The sequence below is a fragment of the Setaria italica genome, chromosome III (assembly GCF_000263155.2).
Source record: "Setaria italica strain Yugu1 chromosome III, Setaria_italica_v2.0, whole genome shotgun sequence".
In the NCBI taxonomy this organism is placed as follows: domain Eukaryota; kingdom Viridiplantae; phylum Streptophyta; class Magnoliopsida; order Poales; family Poaceae; genus Setaria; species Setaria italica.
The window spans coordinates 5,855,901-5,881,493 of record NC_028452.1 but is presented as its reverse complement, the minus strand read 5'-3'; the positions used below and the strand labels follow the sequence as shown (position 1 = coordinate 5,881,493).

At 41.6% G+C, this 25,593-nt stretch overlaps 3 protein-coding genes across 11 annotated transcripts; 2 read left to right on the top strand and 1 right to left on the bottom strand.

Annotated features, from left to right (window-relative positions):
* Positions 1–102: 102 nt before the first annotated feature.
* Positions 103–13,646, top strand: LOC101755641 (MAG2-interacting protein 2). 8 transcript variants are annotated; one of them, XM_022825346.1, is made up of 14 exons: positions 103–300; positions 692–773; positions 867–1,055; positions 1,849–2,044; positions 2,158–2,384; positions 2,635–3,595; positions 4,180–5,386; positions 6,133–6,492; positions 6,587–7,817; positions 7,942–8,207; positions 8,318–11,100; positions 11,210–12,531; positions 12,614–12,665; positions 13,165–13,646. In XM_022825346.1, the coding sequence occupies exons 1-11, from the start codon at positions 229–231 to the stop codon at positions 10,898–10,900; spliced, it is 7,374 nt and encodes a 2,457-aa protein (XP_022681081.1). In that variant the 5' UTR covers positions 103–228; the 3' UTR covers positions 10,901–11,100; positions 11,210–12,531; positions 12,614–12,665; positions 13,165–13,646. The 8 variants fall into 8 exon arrangements, with proteins under 8 accessions (XP_022681081.1, XP_022681082.1, XP_022681079.1 ...); XM_022825347.1 differs by lacking the exon at positions 12,614–12,665; XM_022825344.1 differs by having other exon boundaries at positions 12,614–13,646.
* Positions 13,647–14,240: 594 nt separating this feature from the next.
* Positions 14,241–15,314, top strand: LOC101754289 (FAS1 domain-containing protein SELMODRAFT_448915). The gene has a single exon (XM_004960673.4). The coding sequence runs from the start codon at positions 14,583–14,585 to the stop codon at positions 15,312–15,314; it is 732 nt and encodes a 243-aa protein (XP_004960730.1). The 5' UTR covers positions 14,241–14,582.
* Positions 15,315–16,021: 707 nt separating this feature from the next.
* On the bottom strand, positions 16,022–21,241 carry LOC101753891 (bZIP transcription factor 68). 2 transcript variants are annotated; one of them, XM_004960672.3, is made up of 13 exons: positions 21,088–21,241; positions 19,812–19,939; positions 19,651–19,719; positions 19,133–19,219; positions 18,542–18,625; positions 18,396–18,455; positions 18,152–18,324; positions 18,010–18,064; positions 17,735–17,774; positions 17,418–17,647; positions 16,791–16,868; positions 16,584–16,709; positions 16,022–16,505 (listed from the first exon to the last, which is right to left on the bottom strand). In XM_004960672.3, the coding sequence occupies exons 2-13, from the start codon at positions 19,866–19,868 to the stop codon at positions 16,410–16,412; spliced, it is 1,155 nt and encodes a 384-aa protein (XP_004960729.1). In that variant the 5' UTR covers positions 19,869–19,939; positions 21,088–21,241; the 3' UTR covers positions 16,022–16,409. The 2 variants fall into 2 exon arrangements, with proteins under 2 accessions (XP_004960729.1, XP_012700421.1); XM_012844967.2 differs by having other exon boundaries at positions 20,954–21,212.
* Between the last annotated feature and the right edge of the window lie 4,352 nt (positions 21,242–25,593).

Genomic DNA, 25,593 nt, shown 5'->3' with positions numbered 1-25,593 from the left:
GAAAGCACCATGTACACCAGGAAGGCCCATAGGAAACCAGGGATCGAGGCCTAGCACGTGAAGCCCACCTGTTAGCGCGAGCACGAACAAGGCTCCGAGCCGACGCACCTCACCGGAAGAGAAAAAACGAAAGAAAAAAAACAGAGAGAAAGAGAAATTAAAACGAACCCCTCGACTCGAGCTCTAGCTCGAACTCGGAGATCTCCGGCGAGGCGCGGGACGCCGGCGATGGCAGCGGGGGCGGAAGACGCGCTGTACGAGATCCGCCGCCACGCGTCGGGATCCCACGTGATCCCTCATGTGAGTGCCCTGCCCCTCCGGCTCCTCTCGTCCTCCCGTGCTTCCTCCCGCCCCGGAATCCAATCGCGGGCGCGTTGTGCTCGGAGGAGATTGCGTGGCGGGTGCGCGTCGGATTGACTCTTTTCAGCACTAATTTTCCTGAGGTTTTTCAATTTTTTTTTCTCTGCGTGAAGGTGTCGCCGGAGTTATCACATTGACTCACAAGTTGCTTTCTCTTGTAGCATATTTTTTATAATAGTTATTTATCATTCTCTATGCTTTTTTTATTTTGTGCAACGTTGCTGCGAGGGTGTTTAATTTACTAGATTTTATTAGTAGTATTTGGAAGCTAAAAAGGTTTCTGTGAAATCTTGACGATGTTCACTGTTTTATGTAATTGTTGCAAACGTAGCAGGAAGGATACCAGGGCGACGCAACAAGTAGTGGTAGCTCAGATGCCGGAGGAGGGGTCCTCTCCTATCTCTCCTTGCAAGGTACAATTCCTTGGCTTTAAAACCTTCACAAATCCATCCATACAGGGTGTGGCGCTGACCAGTTGCTTCTACGTGCTACTACCACACTTGCAGGTGTGAGCAAGCTTAGGGAGAGGTGGGCTAGGTACAGCGCGCTGGGGAGGAGTAGCCAGAGGAAGAGGGGGGATGGCGTGTCATTGTTCGTCTCGATGAATGCAGAATATGTGTCTGTAACTGTTGGGAATCGCATCACCATCTTGAGGAAACGTGATGGCTATGCATCACCTTGTGGTGTTTACACAAGTAAGTGAGTACGAGTGGTTTTGGTTCTTATTGTGTCACTAACATGGATTAACTATAAAGTGTATTAAGCATGAAAGAAAGGGTCTACTCAAGTCTCGTGCATCGAGAGTATTAACCTATTTCCATTGGAATGAGGAAGGAACTACCTAGCATTTGAACTTTGAAGTCCTTCATGAGATGTGACATCTGTAATCATCATAATCTGCATTTATTTAAATGAAAATTGGTGTTTGTGGAAGCTATCATTCTTTGGTCTTGACAATAGCATTTTCAGATGTGTAATATTACATTACTAATATGCAGAAGTAAGGTTGTTGTGACTCTAACTTACTAGTTCGCATGTAAGTAGTATATGTGAAGGCTCCAAATTTATTGACCCATATGTGGAGGATTTGGGCGCTGGCTGCTATTTCCATGCTTGGAAGAAAAGCTGTGCTGACTATTGAAAGGATTTCAGTCCATGCATCATGTTACCATTTATGCACATCAAGCATACATTTTGCAGTGATCATTATGTTTCTATTCCTCAGAGAGACCAATTAGAAATTTTGGGAGATTAGGTGGCAACTGTTGTTTCTGTTGACAGAAATGTGGTACTGTTGGCATTTTGCTCCAATCCCTACGCAGTACCGATTTGCATCTTTTCCTTTTCTTTTCAGGTGCTTGAAAATGGTTTTACAATGCGAAACATAGTTCCTTGTGCATTTTTCTGCAGTAGATTTCACGGGATTGTGATGTACTAGGTATCAAAATTGTTCTGATTACACACTGTGTTCTAATTATTTATGGCCAGATAATGACAGAATAACATTTTTCACTAATGGGGCTTGGCTGGAGGCTCAAGGCATTTTTGGTGTGGTGGATGACCTAAGCACACTCTACTTGATCAAAGAAAATGGGGAGTTATTAGCAAGGAGGACATGCGATCAGTTGAAGCTATCTTCTTCCATTATTGATCTGGTTGTGCAGGATGGTTCAAGCTTGCTTAGGTGATTCTCAATTGTTTTTCAGTTAGAACCTTTCCCCTTAAAGAGTCTATATATGATTCTTCGTTTCTTGGGATAATTTGGCAGCAACTAATAAATTACTTGAATATTTGTAGGCCGGGCTTCTACATTTTTACAAGTGACTGCATGGTTCATAGATTTGATTACACTCAAGAACCTGAGGCCAGTTTGTGTCAAGTACCTATATCAACTAAAGATGTGGTGTCAGCTAGGACTATACAGTTACCTCGGAGTTTATCGTGCATTGATTACGATCAGCGTCACTCACTATTTGTCCTAGTTGCGGATTCCAATGCTTCATTTAACTCCAATAGTTATTCTGGTATGCTCATGTACTAGTCTGTTTTCAACTGCTACACCTGTTACTGGTTGTTACTTGTCAGTCCTGCACTATGTAGCCTATTCTCTGAAATTTCGCACCATATAGATTTCTGCTGATCTTCTCCCTTGATATTTACATTTTCATCTTGATAAAAGAACATATAGGAGCTTTTATGTTGTAAATTCCACATACCATGAACTTCTTGTCAAATGGTGTATTTGTTTCTAATAGTTTTACTCTTATATTTTAGGAACCTATTTTCTGTACCTATTACACGTCGATGGAAATTTGGAACTTAGTCTTTCATTTAAAAGCGTGCAGTTGGAAGGAGTGTTTTCTCCTCTGAAGGATCAAAAAACCTTTGTTTCATCCCCAAAAATCAGGATCTCACCTGACGGCAAGCATATTGCTACATTGGATTTGACTGGCTCTGTAAACCTCTTTGCACTTGATGGTGACAAACACACTTTTTCGCTTCATACTCTTGGAAGTGGTAGATGCCTAATTGATGTTAAGGACATCAGTTGGTGGACAGATAATGTTCTCATGTTGGTAAGAGCGGATGGTAGTATTAGCATGTACGGCATCACTGAAAGCGAGGTTGTTTCCAAAGATGACCCAGTTTTATCCACACCACTATTGGAGAAGGCAAAGGCTACTGAAGGACATGCTTTTATTCTGCAATCTAGCAGATATGAAAGAAATACTTCAGCTAACAAGCGGATGGACAGTGATTTGGAACCTAACCTACCTAGTGGTTCTAGGGAGCATCAACAAACGGAGATGGATAAAATGTTTTGGAGTCTGATATCATTCTCCAAAGTTACAGTAACAGAAATGTACTCTGTTATGATAAGAGAGAATCGATTCAAGGAGGCCTTAGATTTTGCTTCCAGATATAATCTAGATAAGGATGAAGTTCTTAAAGCACGCTGGTTGCACTGTGATGGTGATACTAGTGAGATAGACTCGTACTTAGCAAAAATTAAAGACCAAGTATTTGTATTATCAGAATGTGTAAATAAAGTTGGGCCTACAGAAGCAGCTTTAAGGGCTCTACTTTCTTTTGGACTTCGCATAACTGACCATTACAAATTTTCTCGGTTGGATAACAGCAGCGAGGGCTCAACATGGGACAGTCGAATCATTAGGCTTCGTTTATTGCGGCACAGAGACATGTTAGAGACATTCTTGGGAATTAATATGGGAAGGTATGTTCTTGCCATTCCTTCTTTGGATAAGGATTCACAACCAGCAAAATGCTAATTAATATTGGAAGTATTTACAACTATAATACAGTTGTTAAGTCACACCTACACACATCTAATAAATTTAAGATGATTCATTACACGCATAGAGCATATCTGAGTCACAGTCCAATACTCAAAATGTACCATTGAGATTTCTGCATTTATTACATTTCTCTTGGTAATTTAGCGTAGCTTTACACTTATCACCAAAATGAGCTTAACCCAATGGCAACCTGGCTCTTTTACATAAAGGAAAAAGGAAAATGAATGCAATCTTTAATCTTCTAAGTCAAAGGAATGGTTTGTGACCTTTTCCTCTCTTTATCAATAACTTAGACATTTCTAGGGTTCTATGATGTCTCATTCCAATTCTTCAAAGAGTTGCCTCTTTTTCTACACTGTCGATGATGTCATCTTTCTGAGCAAAATATTTTGCAAGTTGATTGCACATACAGTTGATGTGCAGTTTGCCGCTTTACATTGGACTTTACTTGCTTGCTGATTACTAGTTTCTTCTACCTAAATGCAATGGTCTTGCTACGCAGGTACTCAGCAGAAGAATATAGCAAATTCCGTTCGATGGCACTGGTGGAAACTGCCACAGCTTTAGCTGAAAGTGGCAAAATTGGGGCTTTAAATCTTATCTTCAAACGTCATCCGTACACTATCTCTTCAGACATTTTACGTGTTTTGTCTGCTATCCCAGAAACTGTTGCTGTTCAGACTTATAGTCAGTTGCTACCAGGGAAATCCCCTCCTAGTGTTGTCATATTAAGAGATGGTGATTGGGTTGAATGTGAACAGATGGTTTCGTATATAAGCAATTGTCCTACCCAGTCAGACAAGATTGGAGAGATCAAAACGGAAATACTTGTAAAACAATCAACAGGCTTTTCATGGCCTTCTGTTGCTGAACTTTGTGAGTGGTACAAGAACAGAGCAAGGGACATTGACTGCTTGAGTGGACAGCTGGAAAATTGTCTGGCCATGATAGAGCTTGCATGTCAAAAGGGCATTGCAGAGTTGCAGCCATTCTTTGATGACATTAAATGCCTCTACCAAGTTGTATATTCTAATGAGTTGAATGAGTTTATAATGAATCTTGTGACATGGGAAGATCTGCCTGATTATGAGAAGTTCAAAATCATCCTCAAAGGAGTCAAAGAAGATACAGTTGTTCAACGGCTAGAAGAAAATGCAATCCCTTTTATGAAGAAGAGATTTCACCTGATCTCCTCAAGTAATGAACGCAAACAAGAAGAATCCTACCTGGTTAGATGGCTGAAAGAGGTAGCTGCTGAAAATGAGCTTTCCATTTGCTTAGCCGTCGTTGAAAATGGTTGTGGGGAGTTACCAATATATGGGCTCTTCAAGGATCTTGCTGAAATGATAGAAACATCTGTTCACTGCATTTATATGTGCAGTGCAACTAACCTGTGGAATACCATGTCATCGATATTATCAAAGTTACTCCATAAAACAAAACGAGAGAAATCTTTATTGGCTAGTGAAGAAGAATGCAATCTGAAAGATGCTAAGCAAGCTCTTGGTTCTTCTGTGGTTTCTTATGATGAGATGCAATGTGTGTGTGCTGATATCTTATCTGCTCTGGGCAATGGCCCAGAAGATTTTTATCACTATGATTCGGCATCTTACAAACTTAATAATGTCAAATATCTTGATATATTGGAGAAGAGGCTAAAAGTTGCTGAAGGCCATGTAGAAGTAGGACGGCTCTTTGCTTATTATCAGGTATTGATGCCTCTTCAATAAAATTACGGCTTTTGTGTTTTTGTTTTGGCTTCTTCCATGTTTTTGAATGTTAAATTGCAGAAAATCTACTTGGACTGTTTTAGCATTGCTGCTCTGTATAGGGATACCTGTGAGCATATGTGAGGGGAGGTGCATGCTCTGGTGCTGGGAAAAACTGTCTATCTGTCTATTCTTTTCCATAAGCCCAGACCCAACCAAAATCCGCTCCCATAATTGCTTCCACCACTTACCTCACAGAACCACTCTCACGTTTGAACTGCTAAATGGACTTTAAGGATCTTTCATTTTAGCAGTGAATAGTTCAATTTATTCAGTCGGCTTATAAGAAGCTTGTAGTATTGGCAACCTTCAGATTTTCAATGGGAAGGAACCTGACCTTCAGGAACGATTTCAAGTTGTTGCCAAGATTGAAGGGTAGTGCTCTTTAGTCAGTGTTCTTTCTTTTCTATCCTTTGGTGGGCTTGGCAGCTCTGGTAAGTGGGGATAGGTATGCACTGGGGAACAACACGTTAGGCGGATGCTGTTTGTAAATAAGTTGTACAATTGTTCTCGTGCATTTTCACATCTTTGGATATTAATTTTCACATAGGCATGTTAAATTTATGTTAGTACATCTGATAAACTACAAAGCTTGCTAGCAGTTATGCCTTTCACTTTTGTGGATTGTTTACTCGTTTGCAATGTTTTCCACTGGCAGTGCAATTAATAGCTGAATTTGATTACAGGTCCCAAAACCAACACATTTCTTCCTTAGTGCTCACTTAGATAAGAAGAATGTAAAGCAACTTATACGGCTGCTTCTATCCAAATTTGGCAGACGTCAACCTGTTCGATCAGACAATGAGTGGGCTAACATGTGGCGTGATTTGAAACTCTTCCAAGAAAAGGCATTTCCTTTTCTTGATTCAGAATATATGCTGGCAGAATTTATCAGAGGGCTTTTGAAAGCTGGCAAATTTTCACTAGCCAGGAATTATCTTGGAGGAACAAGTGCAGTTTCTTTGTCCACAGAGAAGGCTGAAAATCTTGTGATACAAGCTGCAAGGGAGTATTTCTTCTCAGCTTCAACTTTGTCTGGGAATGAAGTGAGTTAATGATACCAAACTATTTGTCATCCTAATACTGATCTGCTATTTCATTTCTGATTAATGGTCCCTTGGATTATACAATATTTTGCAGATTTGGAAGGCCAGGGAATGCCTGAATCTGTTACCTAATAGCAAAAATGTTCAAGCAGAAACTGATATAATTGATGCTCTTACTGTTAGACTTCCTTATCTAGGAGTGACCATCCTTCCTGTTCAGTTCAGGCAGATAAAGGACCCTATGGAGATCATTCGCATGGTTATTACGAGTCAAACAGGGGCATATCTTCACTTTGAAGAGATTATTGATGTTGCTAAACTTCTGGGGTTAAGAAGTGAAGAGGAAGTAGCTGCTGTGGAGGAGGCTATTGCCAGAGAAGCTGTTGTTAATGGTGATCTTCAACTAGCCTTTGATATCTGTCTAAATTTAACAAAAAAGAGTCATGGTGCAGTGTGGGATTTATGTGCTGCAATTGCTAGAGGACCTCCACTTGACAATTTGGATACTGGTACCCGTGAAAAGCTATTGGGCTTCTCTCTCAGCCATTGTGACGAAGAATCTGTTGGGGAATTATTGAATGCTTGGAAGGAGCTTGATGTTCATGGTAAATTTGAGAAATTAATGATTACAACAGGAACAAATCCTCCCAATTTCTTGATTGGTGGGTCTTCAATCACACCACTTCCTGTGCAAAGTGTGCAAGACATACTTGATCTGAGAGATGACCGTGGCCATAATAGACACAAAGATCATGTGGAAATTGTTAAAGAAATGCTGTCAAAAGTTTGCTTGGACTTGTCAAATGGAGATGCACATACTTGGGAGTCTATGCTGGTAGACAATCGGAAATTCTTATCCTTTGCAGTCCTGGAGTTACCATGGCTTTTGAAATTGTCCAATGAGGAAATGTGGGATGGTGAAAATCAGACTTCAAGGACAGATCATACCACTAGGAAATATCGGTTTTCAACAAAAGTAGAAGCAACAATTAGCATCATATATTGGTTAGCTGTAAATGGGTTGGCTCCCAATGATAATCTAATTATGATTCTTGCAAAGTCTATAATGGAGCCTCCTGTTGATGAAGAGTTCGATGTACTTGGCTGCTCAGTTCTCCTGAATCTCATGGACCCTTTCAATGGAGTGAAAATAATAGAGGAAGAGCTAAAAAGACGAGAATGTTATCAAGAAATCAGCAGCATGATGAGTATAGGGATGTTATATAGTTCCCTCAATAATTCTAAGAAAGAGTGTTCCACTCCTGAGCAGAGGAGAAATCTGTTGCTTCACAAATTTCATGAGAAGTTCACCTCAGCAGATACAGGTAGGTGTATTAAAAACAACAGCACATCAGTATGGTCACTATTTTACCTTTGAGCATTCAGTATGTGAATTATTTTATGCTAATATTTACCATTTTGTTTTTGTTTTTACCTTTACTTTGACAGATGATTTAGACCAGATTGATATGGCAAATACAACCTTCTGGAGAGAATGGAAATCAAAGTTAGAGGAGGAGAAACAACTGGCTGATCAAGCGCGAATGCTCAGACAAATATTACCTGATATAGACACATCTCGATTCTTGTCTGGTGATGTTAATTATATCAAAAGAGTAATTTTCTCCTTTGTTGACTCTGTAAAGCTGGAGAAAAAACACATACTGAAGGAAGCAGTAAAGATAGCTGAGACGTATGGCTTGCAACGAACGGAGGTATCCTCTCGCAGATCCGAGCTTATATTTTAGTTTTCTTTAGATGTAAACTTCTCATCTGTACTTTTGTCTCTGATGCTTAAAAATGTCATATTGTTGCTTGGATTTAGGTGCTTTTACGATTTCTCGCCTGCAGTCTTCTCTCTGAATATTGGGATAACAATCATATTTTGAACGAAATTTCTGATTTCCGGGAGGACATTGTCAGATCAGCTAAGGGTGTGATTGATATGATATATTCAGATGTCTATCCGGAGATCGATGGGTATAATAAGCAACGCCTCTCTTACATTTATGGCATTCTTTCAGCATGCCACTCATATCTGAAGAGGACCAATGAGATAGAATTGAGATATCCAGAGCATGTGCATACGCATAAGCTCGAACCATTTCAGTATTATAAGGTCCTTGAGGAAGAGTGCAAGAAAGTCTCTTTCATTGATGGCTTGAACTATAAAAACATTGCTGGATTGGATAATCTGAACTTTGAGCATTTCAATGAAGAAGTATGCAAGAATATCCATGCCTCTACTGTCACTGCTCTAGCCGATATGGTACAAGCTCTTGTGAGTATGTATGTTGATGTTCTGGCCAAGGGACTCGTATCACGACAAGGTGTTTACAAACACTATGTTCTTGGCTTGCTGGCATCATTAGAAGGCCGCAGTGAAGCAGGATCGAACTGCACAGATTATGAAAAGTTGCAAGCTTTCCTATGTGAAATTGAGTTGAACTATGATAGTTGCAGGGAGTACATCCAAGCTCTTCCAGCCACAGATATTTCATATATTATTGGAAGGTACTGCACCCTGTGTTTTCCATCTAACTTAGCACGAAGCCATCCACAGGAACCTTCGTGGAAGAAACCCCTTGCTACGCTGCTAACATTTTGGTCTAAACTTGTTGATGACATACCGGGGGAGTCAATTGATGCTTCCTCATATGAAATGACAGAATACTTAAATTCAAATAGGTTATCTTTGTGCATGGGGGCTTTCAGGCAGCTCTTGATACATGATGGGATAACAGTGCACCAAGGTTGGGGTGCCATCTCCATGTATGTAAAAGATTGCCTTAAAAGTGGAATGATGGTGGAAACCTCGCGTTTTTGTCGAGCTATGATTCTATCAGGCTGTAGCTTTGAATCTGTAGTTGAAGTATACTATGGAGGACAGGGACAATTGGGGGGTGAGAGTGCAGATCCAAGCAATTCTTTGGATCTATTAGAACTTTATAATGCTGCTACAGAAGAGTGTTTGTCAGATTTGATTGAGGGCTCTTGTGAATATCAAATATTGTTTCATCAGTTACTGTCATCTTTGAGCCGGTCAACGGGGAAACATGCTGGCATTCTAGAAATGGTCCGGTCGGGTGTTTGGGGGAAGTTAATCCGCTTTTCTGAAGATATGCAGCTGGAGAGCCAATTGCGAGTCTATGCGCTACAGCTGATGCAATGTATCACAGGAAGAAACCTTAAAACTCTTCCAAATGAGATAGTTTCCCAGGTTGAGCCGTGGGAGTCATGGTATGAGCATGGAACAGGCGCTGCCATAGCTGATGAGAGTATCAACTCCTCTAGCACCATCACTGGGACTCTTGTGGCACTTAGATCTACTCAGATGGTCGCTGCTTTTCTTCCTGATGCTAATATCACTCCAGAAAGCCTAGCAACTCTTGACTCTGCAGTATCTTGTTTCTTACAATTGTCAGAACATGCTTCTGCTGCAAACGTTGCAGTTTTGGAAGCAGTTTTAGAAGAGTGGGAGCAATTGTTCTCCCCCAAAGAAGAGCATGTTCCGCCTCATGAATCACCAAAAGAAACAAGTGACTGGAGTGATGGATGGGATGATGGATGGGAGGCCCTACCAGAAGAGTTGGAGAGTCCAAAGAACAAACAAGAGAGTGCACCGTTATCTGTCCATCCCCTCCACAGTTGTTGGATGGAGATTATAAGAAAACGTGTTGAGCTTGGTGAGCTGCACAAGGTCATTGAACTTCTGGACCGAGCATCTTCGAAGCATAGCGTGTTCCTAGAGGAAGAAGAAGCTTGTAGCTTGGTTGAACTTATGTCTGCTCTGGACTGCTTCATGGCTCTCAAAATTGTCCTATTACTCCCATATGAAACTCTAAGACTGCAGTGCCTGCAGATGGTTGAGTTGAAAATGAGGGAAGGAACCGTGTCCACCTCATCAAATGCTGATGATCATGAGCTCCTTGCCTTGGTTCTGACATCTGGAACTATGCAGAAGATCGCAACGGAAGAAGCATACTCTAAATTTTTCTCTTACTTATGCCATCTTGTTGGGCATCTTGCAAGGTCATTCCAGACTGATCTCCTTATGCAATGGAACGATGAAGCCACGTCAAAGACCAACAGATCTTTGCTCTTCGGTAGTGTTTTGTTTCCGTATTTCATATCTGAATTGGTCCTCAAAGGCCAGTACCTGTTGGCTGCGTTTGTCATCTCCAGATGGATGCACACTCATCCGTCCCTGGGCCTAATGGATATTGCCGAGACCAGCGTGCGACGATTCCTGCAAGGTCAGGTAGCCCAAGCTGAGGAATCGAGAGGGGGTGATGCTTCTTTCACTGACGATGAAGTGTCTGTGAGACTCACAATCTCCACTCTGCGGTCGAAATTTGTTTCTCTTCTGCAAGCTGCATTGTCGGCGCTTCCAAATCAAGAGTTGTAGGCAGCAAGAAGTTGTGTACATTTTTTTTTAACTTTACACCGTGGGTGGCTGTGCTACCAGTCTAGCTGTAACGTTGTAACATAAGATGTTTGTTTGAGATAATGGTAAAGGTGAATAGCACAAGCTTACAGAATGTTTTGGGGGGAAAGAGTTCTTAGACTATTTGGATTTACAGTACATTTTTATCCCCTGATACAGAGGTGCGTCGCAACCTGTCTGTAGTATATAAAGAATTTTTTTTAACTTTGTCACTATCCACAGTTAACATGAATTGGGATACAATTACCCTCTCTTTTTTTTGCGAACCAGGATACAATTACCCTCGTCAACTAGGAAGATCAGTTGAAGGTAAGAAGGTGCCAGGAAGAAGGTAAGAAGGTGTCAGGAAGATGGTGCTCGATATTACTCAACGGCAGGTAAAAAGGTCTTTTTTTCTTCTGACTTTTTTTTTTAGACACTCTTCTCACTTTCTCCTGCTGCAACTAATATCTGATCTGAGCGGCCCAGCCCAACAAACTATTGCAATGCCATCGGGCCGAAAGCCCATCTGACAAGCCCTTCTGCCGCGGCCGCCATGCTCGCTCAGTCGCTCGTCGTCGCCGCCGCCGCCGCGATTCGTTTTCCAAACCTCGCAAAACCTAAATCCCCAAACGCCCTCCAATCTTCGAGTCCCCATCACCTCCGCCGCTCATGGACGCCGGCGAGGACTGCATCAGCGGCCTCCCCGACGAGCTGCTGCACGCCATCCTCGTCCGCCTCGGCTCCACCCGCGCCGCGGTGCGCACCGGCGTGCTCTCCCGCCGCTGGCGCCACGTCTGGGCCTCCCTGCCGGAGCTCGTCCTTGAAGAACGCGTCGACGCGCCGCCGCCGCCGGCCTCTTTCCTGGACACCGTCGACGCCGCCCTCGCGGCCTGTGACGCCCCGGCCCTCGAGCGACTCAGCATCGCGCTGCGCGCCGAGTACGGCGGCGGCGTCCTGGCCGGGCGCATCGAGCCGTGGCTGCGCTTCGCTTCGGAGCGCGTGGTGGGCGCGCTCTTCCTCTACGTCCCTCCGCGGATATTACCGTTCTTCGAGCCGGAAGTCGATGGGGAAGAGGCGGCAGTGCTCGAGCTTCCAGCGTCCGGAGGAGTGACAGGAATGGACCTTAGCCTCGGAGGACCTTGGCGGCTCCGCCCCCCCTCGTCCGGCTTGTTCGGGAAGCTGACCCATCTGGCGATACTCTTGCCCGCATGGAAGGCAGCGAGCTCACATCCCTCGTGTGCACGCAATGCCCGTGCCTAAGAGACCCCAATCTCTTAATCATGTTGGTCGATGCCTCCAACCTCTCCGTACGCTCTGAGTCACTGCAATCGCTGTGGTTCAGTGTCTGGAAAACACGACAGCTAGAGATCGTGGCATCAAGGCTGGAAAAGCTGTCTGTATCTAACGCCATTGATGAGGCGCGAATCTCTGCCCTGAAGCTTGCAGAGCTATCCTGGTCCAACGCCGCCTACGACCCTCGGTGCCACCAGTTTGATGATGTTGGCCATCGCCTCCGGCTGCTAGAACTCGGTCAAAGTTCTACGGTGGCGTCCCTGATGCAGCAATTTGACGAAGTTGATGAGTTGAAACTGGGCATCTCCATTCCACAGGTGTGTTTGTATCAACAGAGTCTCCTCAAAAGTAATTGTTTCTCTGATTATTCAGTGGCTACTTTATCTCTACTCGTGACAGGGAATAGATGGCTATGAAAGCTTCTTGAATGCAACCAACAAGCTGCCCAAGTGTAAGATCTTGAGCATATCCTCAGCATGGGAACACCATGGCTTGGTACCAGGCATGTTGCATCTCTTGAGGAGTTGCAACAGTACGAGGAAGCTTTCCCTATTTGATTGCTACCTTTACATGGGAATCTTCTTGATTTTAGTTGCTCCATGGTTTGAGCTTCTAATTGTTGTTTGAAAATGGGGAGTTTCCTAATCTGCTTTTTCTGGAGGTGTGGCTGTGGTTATGGATGTGTTTGTTCGGTGTATTCAAAATATTGGTATGCTATATAAACCACTCGACCAATGTGACAGTTCGACTCTAGCTAGTGCCTTTTCTTCTTTGGCTGCTGATTTGGGTTCATTTAAAAAAGGGAGGTGGACAGGGTTACACTGTCCCTGCGTGGATGTGTGCTTGATTTAGAGCCCACTGAACATCACAGTAGAAAGAAGCAAACTTAGTTGTTTTTTGCTCTATATATTCTCCACTGGTATAACAATATCGCCATTTCTTATTTCCAGAAGCATACCTGCCTGCCATCTTGCCCTTGTCGCTTGGAACAGAGTCACAGGATTGATGCTATTTCTCTCAATTCACTTGAAGAGGTAGAAATCACTTCCTATACAAGTTCGCATGAAGTACTGGAATTTGTGGAGTAACTATCCAAATGCAATGCGGCAATCCTCAAAAAGGGTGTCATGAAACATAGGATGAACTCTGCGCCTCAAGCAAGGAGGTGCGTGAAAAGATCCGCAGAATGTTCCAGCCAAATATTGAAGTTGAACTAAATGTGTTTTCGGATTTGGAGTGCGTGCGTATGAACTGACTAAAGATTGTGATCAACATGATGTAATGATCTTCACTAGTTTCTGCTCACTTGCATCCGTGTTGACTGTTGAGGTGTGGAATTGTTGCTGGCTTTACAAGTGTCATGCAACCATGGAGGGACTTTGTGAAAGAAAAAAGAAAGAAAGTTGCGTCGTCCTTTCGCAACTGTTTAGTACTTAACATCATCCTTTTTCTTCCATCTTGCTGCAAAACGGTCATCCTGTATATTTCTTTTATTACTTAGCATTAACTGATCAACAATGATCCTACCTTGCCAGGCATTTAGCAAATGTTGATCAATGTATGTCAACTCGTTAGTGCACTTGATAATTAGAATCGATTTATGTATTGCGTTTCGGCTTTTAGTTAGTTGGGATCGCACGCTCAAGCCTGAAGGTGTCGATCAAAAGTCAAAAAACTGGTTATCATGAGTTCATGACATGTGAAAAACTGGTTATCATGAGTTCATGACATGTCAAAAAAAACTGGTTATCGTGGAACGCTCGAGAATCGAGATAGCGGACTTCTCCGGGATCAACCAGCTAAACGCAAGGCTTCAGAAACGGACCAAGAAGTTTATGAATTTTTAGATTTTTCAAACACAAACAAGTTTGATCCTTTTCAATTTTTTGAAAACCTCCACATACGGTTAGCGGTGTCAAACGAAGATTTCACCGAACGGGTTCATATGGTATGACCCTTCATGTTCGAAAACCTCAACCCAAGAGCAAATGCTGCAACAAGCTTATCGATATGCAGCTGCAAAAAACCAAGAATCTGATATCTTTACAAACACCTGATACCGGAAAGCACATTCGAGCAGTTAATACCGTCTAGGGTTTTTTTTTTTAATAAGGAGAAGAGAGGTATAAGGTATTGGTAGAAGAGTAGAGACGAAACCTGTCACTGCTCACAGTAAGCAGTATCAAGTAATTTAAACATGCACAACGCCTGAAAAAGCAGTAGTTCACACAGGAGATATGTGCGCAAAAGTAGTTCAGCCACATCCCAACCAGGCGACCCCACAATCTGGTAATAAAGCAACCCGCTTGAGAATCGGGGAGCAAATAGATGTCACACCAGAGCCATACCTTGCTAACCCATTTACACCATGGCATCCACCTTCCTTGCAACAATGAGCCTGCTCATCACTCACATGGTGTCCGCCTCCGGCGCCACCGCTGGTGGCGCCACCGTACCTTCCCCACCTAAGGTCAGCAGCGACATCACCACCACGGTGCAGGAAATGCAGCGGGCGCGCTACTTCACCTTTGTCATGCTCGTCAGGATGGTGCAGGAGAAGATACCGCGCAACACCACCTTCCTGATGCCCAGTGACAGGCTGATGTCCACGGCATCAATCTCCGAGAGCCAAGTGCTGGAGTTCTTGTCCAGGCATTCCATCGCGGCACCGCTGAAGTTCGACGACCTCATCAAACTTCCCAATGGAACAGTAGTTCCCACCCGCCACTCGGGTGACACGATCACAGTGACCAACAGCAGGGACCAGAAGCTCTACATCAACGGCATCAAGCTCACAATTCCTGATCTCTGCCACTCAGGGAAGTTGTTCAGGTGCCACGGAATAAATGGAGTCATAAGGCCAACAGCAGCACAGAGAGTAAAAGCCGCTTGCACTCACACTTCTGCAGCACCAGTGATACCTTTGGCCGAAAACCAATCCTTGAGCACATCTTCTTTACCATCTCCCAACACAGGTTCTGCCACGCTCCCTGCCAATGAACCTGCAGCAGGAAGCTCTCAAAGTTCAGATACTTCTATGTCCAAAACTGGATTGGCTAGTACTACCTTAATGATAGCATTGATATTTTCCATTTTCTGAATCTAGACCCATAGCCAGATCCTTGTTCAATGAATGAATCTTCATTCGAGGAAAATTAGTGCATGGAAGTAGGATTTTGACTTCGTCAAGCATTATATCAATCATTATACATCTTCTAGAAGTCTGATAACTTCATATCAAGCATTCTATCAAAAAATAATAAAAATATATAAATTACTACCTGTGCAGCAGTCAGCAGACATGTTAATGAACTGTGCTTGCCTCATCTAGCAGACGAAACTTTGATCCTATCATTACTCCAGAAACATTTTCCTGTAAACAAATTAAAACAAGATCATAAAAGTACAGGTACCAGGAGCCAACATAAATCTATCAGAACCAGGGACAACTTTTAGCAACCCAGAAAAACAAGTTTAATAAACCATTCTGCTGCATACTCCAGAGATAGAAGTTGGATAAGAAAGAATAACGGTTGTCAACAGCACTGAGCAGAAAATTAGCAGTACGCCTTTTAATCAACTACCAACAGCTGGCAGTTTATCCAAACAATAAAAGAAACAATATCCCACCATGGCTCACAATTAAACATGACCAAAACTAACCCGGAGACTTAAAAGTAAAGTAAGACAAACGCAAAAAGAAGAGGGACTTGCACACACGCAAAACATTTACTGGTGTAGAGGATGAAACATTCTCCCTCCACCATTTGTCAATTATTATATCAAATAACTGGGAACAAACTGATGTAAGCAACATTATACATAAACTAGGCAGAAGTGCAAGCCCAGCAAAATGTTCAACCTGATTGAATTAAAAGAAACCAGTCTTTTGCCAGGTATACATAACAACACTAGTCAGCAATACAAATTTGTAAATTTGAGTTTATCCACTATTTCTAACAGATACAGTGAACTGGGTCACAACCTACGTCTTCAGTCACATCTTGACTTCTAAAAGATAAGCCAAGATATAGATCTGAAACAGGAACCACCCACACACAAGGTTGGCATTAACATTATCACAACCTGGTAACAATTAACTGCAATAAAGTAAGGAGTTAATACGCATACTACAATTGCGCCTCCCAATAATCTAGTTAGGGCCATGCCATGCGAGCATTGCATGATAGCTCAATTAATTTCCTTTTTTCTGGCTGTCATCGCCAGAATGTTGCAGCTTGTTGTTAAATCCTGCCTCATCAGTTTTGTGTTGTTTGCCTTCAAGTTTTTCCTATGGAGCAGAAAGCAGAACAGAAGTATTTAGCATATATACTTCAGCACAGTAAAAATGAAAAAGTGGTGGACCAACCTTTAGTGAGTTATTCTTTGATAGGAGTTCCTCGTACTCTTTTCTGATACGGTTTACTTCATCTCTAAGTGAAGAATTTTCCTGCTTTAAAACATCAGCACGTTGAGCCAACTCTTCACACTCAGCCTGCAAAAGTCACATTTGTACTCCATCAACTAGTGACCAATACAATGACATCCGGTATAGCTAAGTTGAACCAACAATTACCTGTTTGCGCAACCTAGATCTGCGTGCTGACTCCCTGTTGGACTGCTTCCTTCTTTGCCTTTTAAGTTCGCGTTCATCCTGAACCAGAAGATAGTCAACATAACTAGTTTCAAATTTTGAACCCATAACTTTATATATAAACTGCTGATTGAATATCTCATGTGATTTTCATAAGCCATGTCTTCTATAAAACATATCATGCGTGCAGGACTTGGATAGAAACAATGCAAAAGAAAAGAAGACAGAAAATAGCAAAACACAGTCAAAGACAACACACACTTCATTCTTGATGTGTGTACACAGGACTAAAAGTACATTGAACCAGGCTACTAGCAAATACATTCATACAACAGTTTGACATCAATTTCACCAACACAATTTATTCTTAACATATAGATTTTCTAATGAATACCCGCATTGCAAAGGATCAGGCCATTGAACTGATTATATGGTGCGTACAAAAAATGTAAACAGATATAACACAATATAGAAGGCAAAGGTTCTTCTGTAACACAGTTGGACATTTCCGTATATGAAATGGAAATGGAGTTCAGCTCAGTTTGAAAATAAAAGGAGAGGGTGCAGAACACCGTCCACACAAAGCAGAGTAAAAAGGAGAACACAAACCTGTATCCACTGCTCTGCTGGGACCACAGCACCTGTACCTGTTGTAGGGGTCACTTTGCCATGAATTGCAGGAGTGGAGCTTGCTGTGTTGGCCCAATAATCCATCCCTATATTGAGGTTTGTAGTTGGACCAACTGGGCCACTTGATGGCATTGGCATGATTGCCATTGTTTGGTTCAATTTCCCCTCAGATGGCGAGCGTGATGCACCATTCTGGGAACTTCGAACATCTAATTGAATGCAAATTGGCACACAAATTAAATAACTTCAGAAAATGCAAAAGGAGAAACACAAGTAGATATGTTCGTATATTTTACCTCCATCTTGTTCCTGTCCACTTTCCTTGTGGTGTGAATCCTGTAAAGATTACCCAATGATGCAAAGGCATTAGAACAAACTCCCAAGCATTAGCAGCTAAATCATGACTCATGTCAAAAAGATAAGTAGAAGCAATATGCTAGTGTGGTCCAAAATATTTGGACAACATATCAGGAGGCAGATCCCCAATGGATAGCCAAAGAGAAATTATAAATTTTTGCAACTATTCTTGTGTAAACTGCATATACAACAAAAATGAAGGAGCAGAACTTACATTCTGAGAATTTCCTTCGCTCCCTTCACTTGTACTTTCACTCCCACTATCCCCACTGCAAACAGAAACACCAAACCTTTTACTAACACAAATGGAAGGATGTACACAAGAACAAATGGTGTTTAAGTTGACAAAAACATACCTTTGAGAAGTGGCTCCATTTGCTGATGCTCCTGAGGTCTTACCATGTTCGGTGGGATTCTTTCCAGTAAGCATGTTCAAGCTACCTAAACTTCCTTTGGATCTTTTTGTTGGACTTTTATCTTTGCCTTCAGAGGGCTTCCCGTCAGTATCACCAGCCGCAGCAGCAGTTCCCTAGAAAGCCAAGCATTAGACTCCTCGATGATAAGCACAAGAATGATAAAGCTAAGATTGTCATGTCTTACAGGAGCATCAGCATTGCCATTTGGAGAAGTCAAGGCATAAGGGGTGAATGGATGTGCACCCTGCAAAACAGTACAATGATAGTCAACATCAGCATTGCCATTTGATGAGCATATATTAAAAATTTAGAGCCATGTGTTGAGCATACCGGGGGCATGGATGGGTGAGCATATACTCCAGGAGGGTACATGACATATGGCGGCGGTGGTGTTCCATATGGTGGGATCATAGGCTGAAAGAAAGTAATAAGAAAATAGTGAACCAAAAACATGCCTTCGTTATTAAATTATATTACCTATTCACTAGCAAAAGAAATCAATTTTGAACCACTGAATTCACCTTCCATTATATCAGATATCAGTAGTATACTAGTAAGTTGGTTCAGATCTATATTTTAAATGGCGACACGTCATTGTTAAAGAAATAAGGATTAATTTTCCTTGCAAAGAATATTGTGTAAAAATAACGGTGTCAACAGGCCTGCCATATAACAGAACATCACCAAGCAGACAGCTCCTATATCGCATCTCGTACAAGACTTATCAAATTGCAAAAAAATCATAGAACCATTATACAAGAAACATTTCTTAGACAGGTAAGTTCTCCCATTTGAAGTGTACAGGTAAATAGAAATTTTACCTACACTTAAACAATATTCTCACTGATAAAAAAAATAAAAATGAAAAACAAAAGCAGTCAGCCATCATTATATATTAAAAAAAGAAGGCAAAAGGCTTACTTGAGCTCCCCACATGTATGGATGACCCTGTGGACTTGATGCCACAGGTGAAGGGAAGAACCCATGTGGTGGGATTGGAGGATATGCCTGAAAACAACAATTGAACATGATTACTAACAGAAGCAGCATTGCTGGAACAATATCTCTATTGATGATATAGATGGATAAGGAAGTCAACCACTTGCATCAAGAAAAGAAATATGACATGCAAGAAATACTTTTTTTCATTGTGAACCCATAATAATGGGGGAAAGTACATATTCCCATTCTGATTATCTCTCGCACAAAATTGCAATCCAAAATCAGCATTGCTTTGCTTTCAGCTGTGCTTATATTGTGTTGATTGTTCTCCTTTTATGATAGGGACTATATCTACTACTTATGGAAATGAAGGTTACAGCCACTACCTATATATGCATCTCCCTTTTCTCTTATGTCGCCACCAAAGGGGATAAAAGTGCATCCTAGATTGTGGGTGGGTCGATTGGATCAGGGAAGAGGAGGGGAAATTCACTCACCTGGAAGCTGGACCAATCTGGGTAAACAGCCGGTGTTGCAGCACCTGAGGTAGCGGGTGGCTGTTGTTCCTGTTATAGGAAAGGACAAACTTTTAGCAAATAGGTATTAGCTTCTCTTTTCTTCGATAGAAAGATAATGCAACAGGACCAGCATTAAAAACCTGAGGGGCAGAAGCCTTGGTTGTCTTAGACGGTGTATCTGCTCCACTGCTTCCCATTGTGAATCACAGAAACAGGCCAGCAATTAGTCCATTGTCTGTGGACACATGAACCAGCATAAAGCAAAAACCTGAATTGGAAAAACAAAGAGCAAAGGTAAGATTAAATATAACATGAGGTCCATTGGTAGGAACTCAACTTAACTTTGCAAAACAAATTACAATATTTTCCCATGAAATTATGCTAAAGCCTTATAAAGTTCACCAGTAAACACAAGAGAGCAAACACATCTGTCTGATGAACTGGCATCGATCCACATGATCTCATTAGTCCCAAACACTTATAGTACTGAAAAAACTAGCAAACACTAGATCCTTGTGATCCCATCAATTAGTTTCTCTGCCAACAACAGAAACCTTCTCTAGTGCTCAATTTCGTCAACTTGGCCGCAGTACATAACTAGACCACTCAGAAAGGGCCTAACTTGGCAAGTCGTACTCTTAAACCTTATACCCCCACATGGAAGTGATAGATACACAAAACCGACTCTGTTGTGTGGAAGTGTCCCTAACAAGCCCCACAACCTTCCAATTTTAAACAGGTAATAAAGCTTTAAAGGCACAAAGCAACCCTGGGGAAAAAACAGCCTTGGCCAATACTACATATAAATGAACACACAACATTGATGCTTCCCATCAATAGGAACTGCACTAAGTATGCTCCAGCTTATGTGAGCCGCAATTAACCTAACTACAAACCCTTTGGTACTAAATAGGCCTGTTCCGGGAGGGAAAAATTAGCCCTAAAAACAACTATGTAGCCAAAAACAAGCCCTGAACTCAAAATCTCAGCTCTCAGGGCTTCTCACTTCACGAGACTGTTGCTCCCGATGAAATTGCAGCCACGATATTCACCAGCACCAAACGAAACCCAGCCTCGCGCAGCGCCACACAGCTAGCCTGCCAACCACAAATCGGACCTAAACCCTAGCATCCCCGTCGATCCAGCCGCAGCAACAGGGCCGAAACCCCCGCAGGATTCCGCTCGTCGCACCACAGAACCCCCGCACACGCAGCGCCGCTACCCTCGCCGCGCGGGGAGCTGAATTTCAAAACCGTGCGGCCAGATCCGGTGGGCAGGGTACCTGTCGCGGGGCCCCCCAGCTAATCGGCGCCGGATCCGCCGCCGGGGGCGAGCGATCGAGGGGGGCCGAGGCCTCGGGATATGGGCGCGGGAGGGAAGAGTAAAGCGGAGGGGAGGGGAGGCGCGCGGGATCACCTGGCGGTACGGTGTCCTAGTTGGGAGCGTGCGGGGCGGGGGGGCGAGGAAGACGACGAGGAGATGGCAAGGGAGGATGGGTGCGACGCGACGCGCAGCTGCGGCTCGCGACTGGCGGAGTGGAGTGCGCTGTGCTGCGGCCTGCGGCTACGACCCTACGCGTCTGGCTGGCATGGTGACTAGGCTAGCGTTCGTTTGGGTCTTCGGTTTCCGCGTTGCTCTCTCTCGCTGCCTCGCTGGCAGGCGTGGGTACCCTATTGGGCCAAGTGGGCTGAGTGGGCCGTACACTTTAAGCCCTGGCCCATGTGGTTTCCCTTATGGGCCGCTAGTCGGCCTGCTGGTGGGCCTGACGTGTTTAGTTTCTCGTCCTGGCGTCAGCACGTGATTTAGGCCCTGTTTGGACTATAATCTAAGCAAAAGTTTTCTCGCTTCTCGCTTTTCGCTTCTCGTAGTTCAAATTTCTTAAGCGGCTTACCACATAAGCGAGAATCGGTGGAAATAAGCAAAGCGTTTGGCGGAATTCTCACTTATTTCCACCGATAAGCCGCTTATAAGCGGAAACAAACAGGGCCTTAGAGCATTTTGATGGAGCCATGACATGGGAATCACATAATCCCTGTGGCACTTTCTCAACCAAAAAAAAAAAACATAACCCCTCTGGCAAATAAGATACCAACAGGCTAGCTAGGTTGATGGGTAGTGCATCTCCATGACTGCCTCATACTCATAGTCATAGGCAGTGAAATACCACTTACAAACTGTAAAATTCTGGGCCATCAGAGGAAAATGGCATAACTGAAGTCTGAAGTACAACTGATGAAACAGGCATCCGGCAAGTGTGAAAGAAAGCTGCAGGTGAAGCAGGCACGGTGGTGTCGGAGCGTTCAGCACTAAATGGCGCATCACATTAACTTGTCCTGTGCATCCGCCACATCACAAATAACTTAGCAGCACGCTTGCGTTTGAATCCTTGTGGTTCAACAAATAGAGTCTCGGTTTCAAAGAAAAAAGAAAGAGAGTCCACAATACAAGGCCAGCACATAAAAGGAGACTCAGGGGTGTTTGGTTTCAGGGACCGAAGTTTAGTCCCTGTTACATGAAATGTTTAGATACTAATTAGGAGTATTAAATATAGATTAATTACAAAACCAATTGCATAAATGAAGGCTAATTCACGAGACGAATCTATGAAGCCTAATTAATCCATGATTAGCACATATTTACTGTAGCATCACATGATCAAATCATGGACTAATTAGGCTTAATAGATTCGTCTCGCGAATTAACTTTTATTTATGCAATTAATTTTGTAATTAACCTATATTTAATACTCCTAATTAATATCTAAACTTTCGATGTCATAGGGACTAAACTTGTCCCTGGAACCAAACACCCCCTCATTTGCATGATGTGCTGATGGAGTGCTTCAGTGGAGTGCCTTTAATTGTTTTAAAGTGTCTATATGCCATTACCACTCGCATTTGAAGTCACAGCTCCGTAGCTAATACTCCTTCCATTTTAAATTATAGGTCATTTTGATTTTTCTAAGTTCATAGATATTATTATGCACCTAAACATACACTATGTTTAGGTGCATAATAATATCTATTAACCTAGAAAAGCCATCCTCCATTTAAAGTGTAGTTTGTTTTAGCATTTTTAGATTCATAGATTTTATTATACACTTATATACTCTATTCATGACTTTTCCTTGGCTTCCCTTCACTTGAATTTTCAGGGGCAGTTTGATACTATGGGCTAAAGTTTAGCTCTTATCACATTGAATGTTCGGATGCTAATTAGGAGGACTAAACATGATCTAATTATAAAACTAATTGAAGAAGCCTTAGGCTAATTCGCGAGACCCTAATTAATCCATCATTAGCAAATGATTACTGTAGCACCACATTATCAAATTATGGACTAATTAAGCTTAATAGATTTGTGTCGCGAATTAGCCTTCATATACATAATTAATTTTGTAATTAATGTATATTTAATAGTATCAAACCTCCGTAGTGCTCAAGATTACCCGTGGAGCCAGGCCCTCACTCAAGCAACGTGATCGATCGCAGGGATCGCAGAGGGAAGTAGAGTTTAGTCAGCAAGTTGCTGTCGGAGGGCAGGCGATTGACAATGCATCTTGTCGTACGGTACGACTGTGACGCGGGCAATGAGTACTAGCACTGTAGAAGAAAAAGGTACGGCCGGGTAGTAATCTGGCCACTGTGGTCAGAGAAAAAAACTACCTGGAGACTGGATGGAGTGCCACCGATGAACTCTGAAGGCAAGGCATCTGGGATTCTGGCCTCTGGGAACGAGTTGTGAGAAGCATGCAGGTGCGGTGAGTGCGCGGTGATGCTATTGTCTCGAATGGATAACTGGAGGTATTTCTTGCTTGCAGCGAAGCGGGAGTGTAAACTGCTCGGTACTGCCTGTGCCTGTGTTTTCTGTGCGTGATGACTGATGAGTGATGAGGTAGTATGTTACACAATAGGTAAAAGTAAAACAGTCTGTCTTTCAAAAAAAAAAGGTAAAACAAAGGAACTGATGTGGTAGAAAGGGGCAGAATAACACTTTGCAGAAAAAATACTGTACCAGTTCTACATCTGTAAGTACAGAAAAGGGCTGGCTACGGTAGGCAGCTTTTTTCGTAGAGCACTGCAGACAGAGCGGACAATTTTCCGAGTATCCTCTGCTGTGAAGAATGACAACTTTTTTGCTGGTACAGATCTTAGCAAAGAATTTTCAGGAAAAATTGAGAGCTCTACATGAATGCTACAGTAGTAATCAATTCCCAACAATATCCGGAACTCATCACGTCACAATTCAGTTACTACACTCCTTTTGAAGCCTCCAGGTGACGCCACCTAGGATTCCTAGATGGACACTTTAGGAAAAGAGAGAAATCCTATAAATTCTAAAAAAAATAAAACATCTAGCCATTAATTTGTAGACTCAAATCATCATAGACATTGGATCTATTATATTTTCTAAAAAATTAACCACCTATGTCATTATAAAAATAGCCTAAAGTAACCCCTAAATCTAAATTACCACCCCTACCATTATATAAAATTAACTAAAGTAACCCCTATTCTTCATCAAAATTACTCACTTATGCCATTATAAACAATATTTAAAATAACTTCCTAAATTTGAAAAAAAAATTGCCTACCATTGATACCTAAAAAACTTAAAGTGACCCCTTGAATTTGCATCTATATTACCCACATATTTCATTATTAAAAATAACATGAGGTAACCCTACATTTGAATCCAAATCGCCTTAATTAAAAATATACAGCAATATATGTTTCTAAATCATCTATTTCTTACACTATTAGTATATGATATAATAATTAAGGTATATACGGTGTGTCCCCATTTGTAAAGATATAGAGGAAGTGATGAGAATACAGATTTCTATGTTCAAATTGTAACTCAAATTTAGGATCCATTAAACAAATTTAAGCGCATACCTACAATGCAAGTGAAAAGTTTAACATTTATAAATGTGGATGAAAATATTATAGTAAATACTAACTAAATTCTACCACAATATATATATAAGTATTGTGTTCGAATATTTAACAAATGAGAGGTAGCTCATGGTAATAGTTTTGTAGCAACGTGGTCTCTTTTTTCATTGGAGATCCGTATTAGTTCCCACGAGATATGCTAAAAAAAGAGACAAATTCTCAAAATTCTCAAAAAATAAAAAATATCAAACATCAATCCTGTAAATTCTAATAATCATAGCCATTGGTCTATTATATGTTCTAAAAAGTTACTCACCACTATCATTATAAAAATATTTAAAAATAAACTCTAAACATATATCTAAATTACTAAGCTCGAAGATTATAAAAAATAATCTAAGGTAACACTATAATCTTCATCCAATTTACTCATACATGTCATTATAAAGCATAGCTTAAAATGGCATTCTAAATTTGTATCTAAGTTACCCACGTATGTATGTTGTTATTAAAAATAACCTAAATTAAACATCTAAATTTTAATCTAATTATCTTCATGTGCATCATACAGAAATGTCCAAAAATAAACGAATAGATGATTCTAAATTACCTATTTATACCATTGTTAATATAGAAATATTAAGTTAAAGTATATACACATGATTAGTGTCACCATTTAGATTATTTATACATGTATGTGAGAAATTGATGAAAAATATTGATTTTCATGCTAAACACAATGCATGGAGATGCGATACAAAATGAAAAAAGTGTGGATGTGGATGAAAAAGTGTATAGAGTCATTACTAATTAAAAATCAAACACAACTAGATAAAGATAACTACATATCTATATAAATATTATATTGAAGTACTGAAAAAAAATAAAAAAATAATAGGTAAACTATTTTGATTATTAGTTAGGTGTTTAATTTTTAAATAATTTTTAAATATAATAACTTTTAAAAATATTAATCATGTTTTAGCCCGTGCGGGAGCACGGGTTGACAGTAATTAACTAGCCG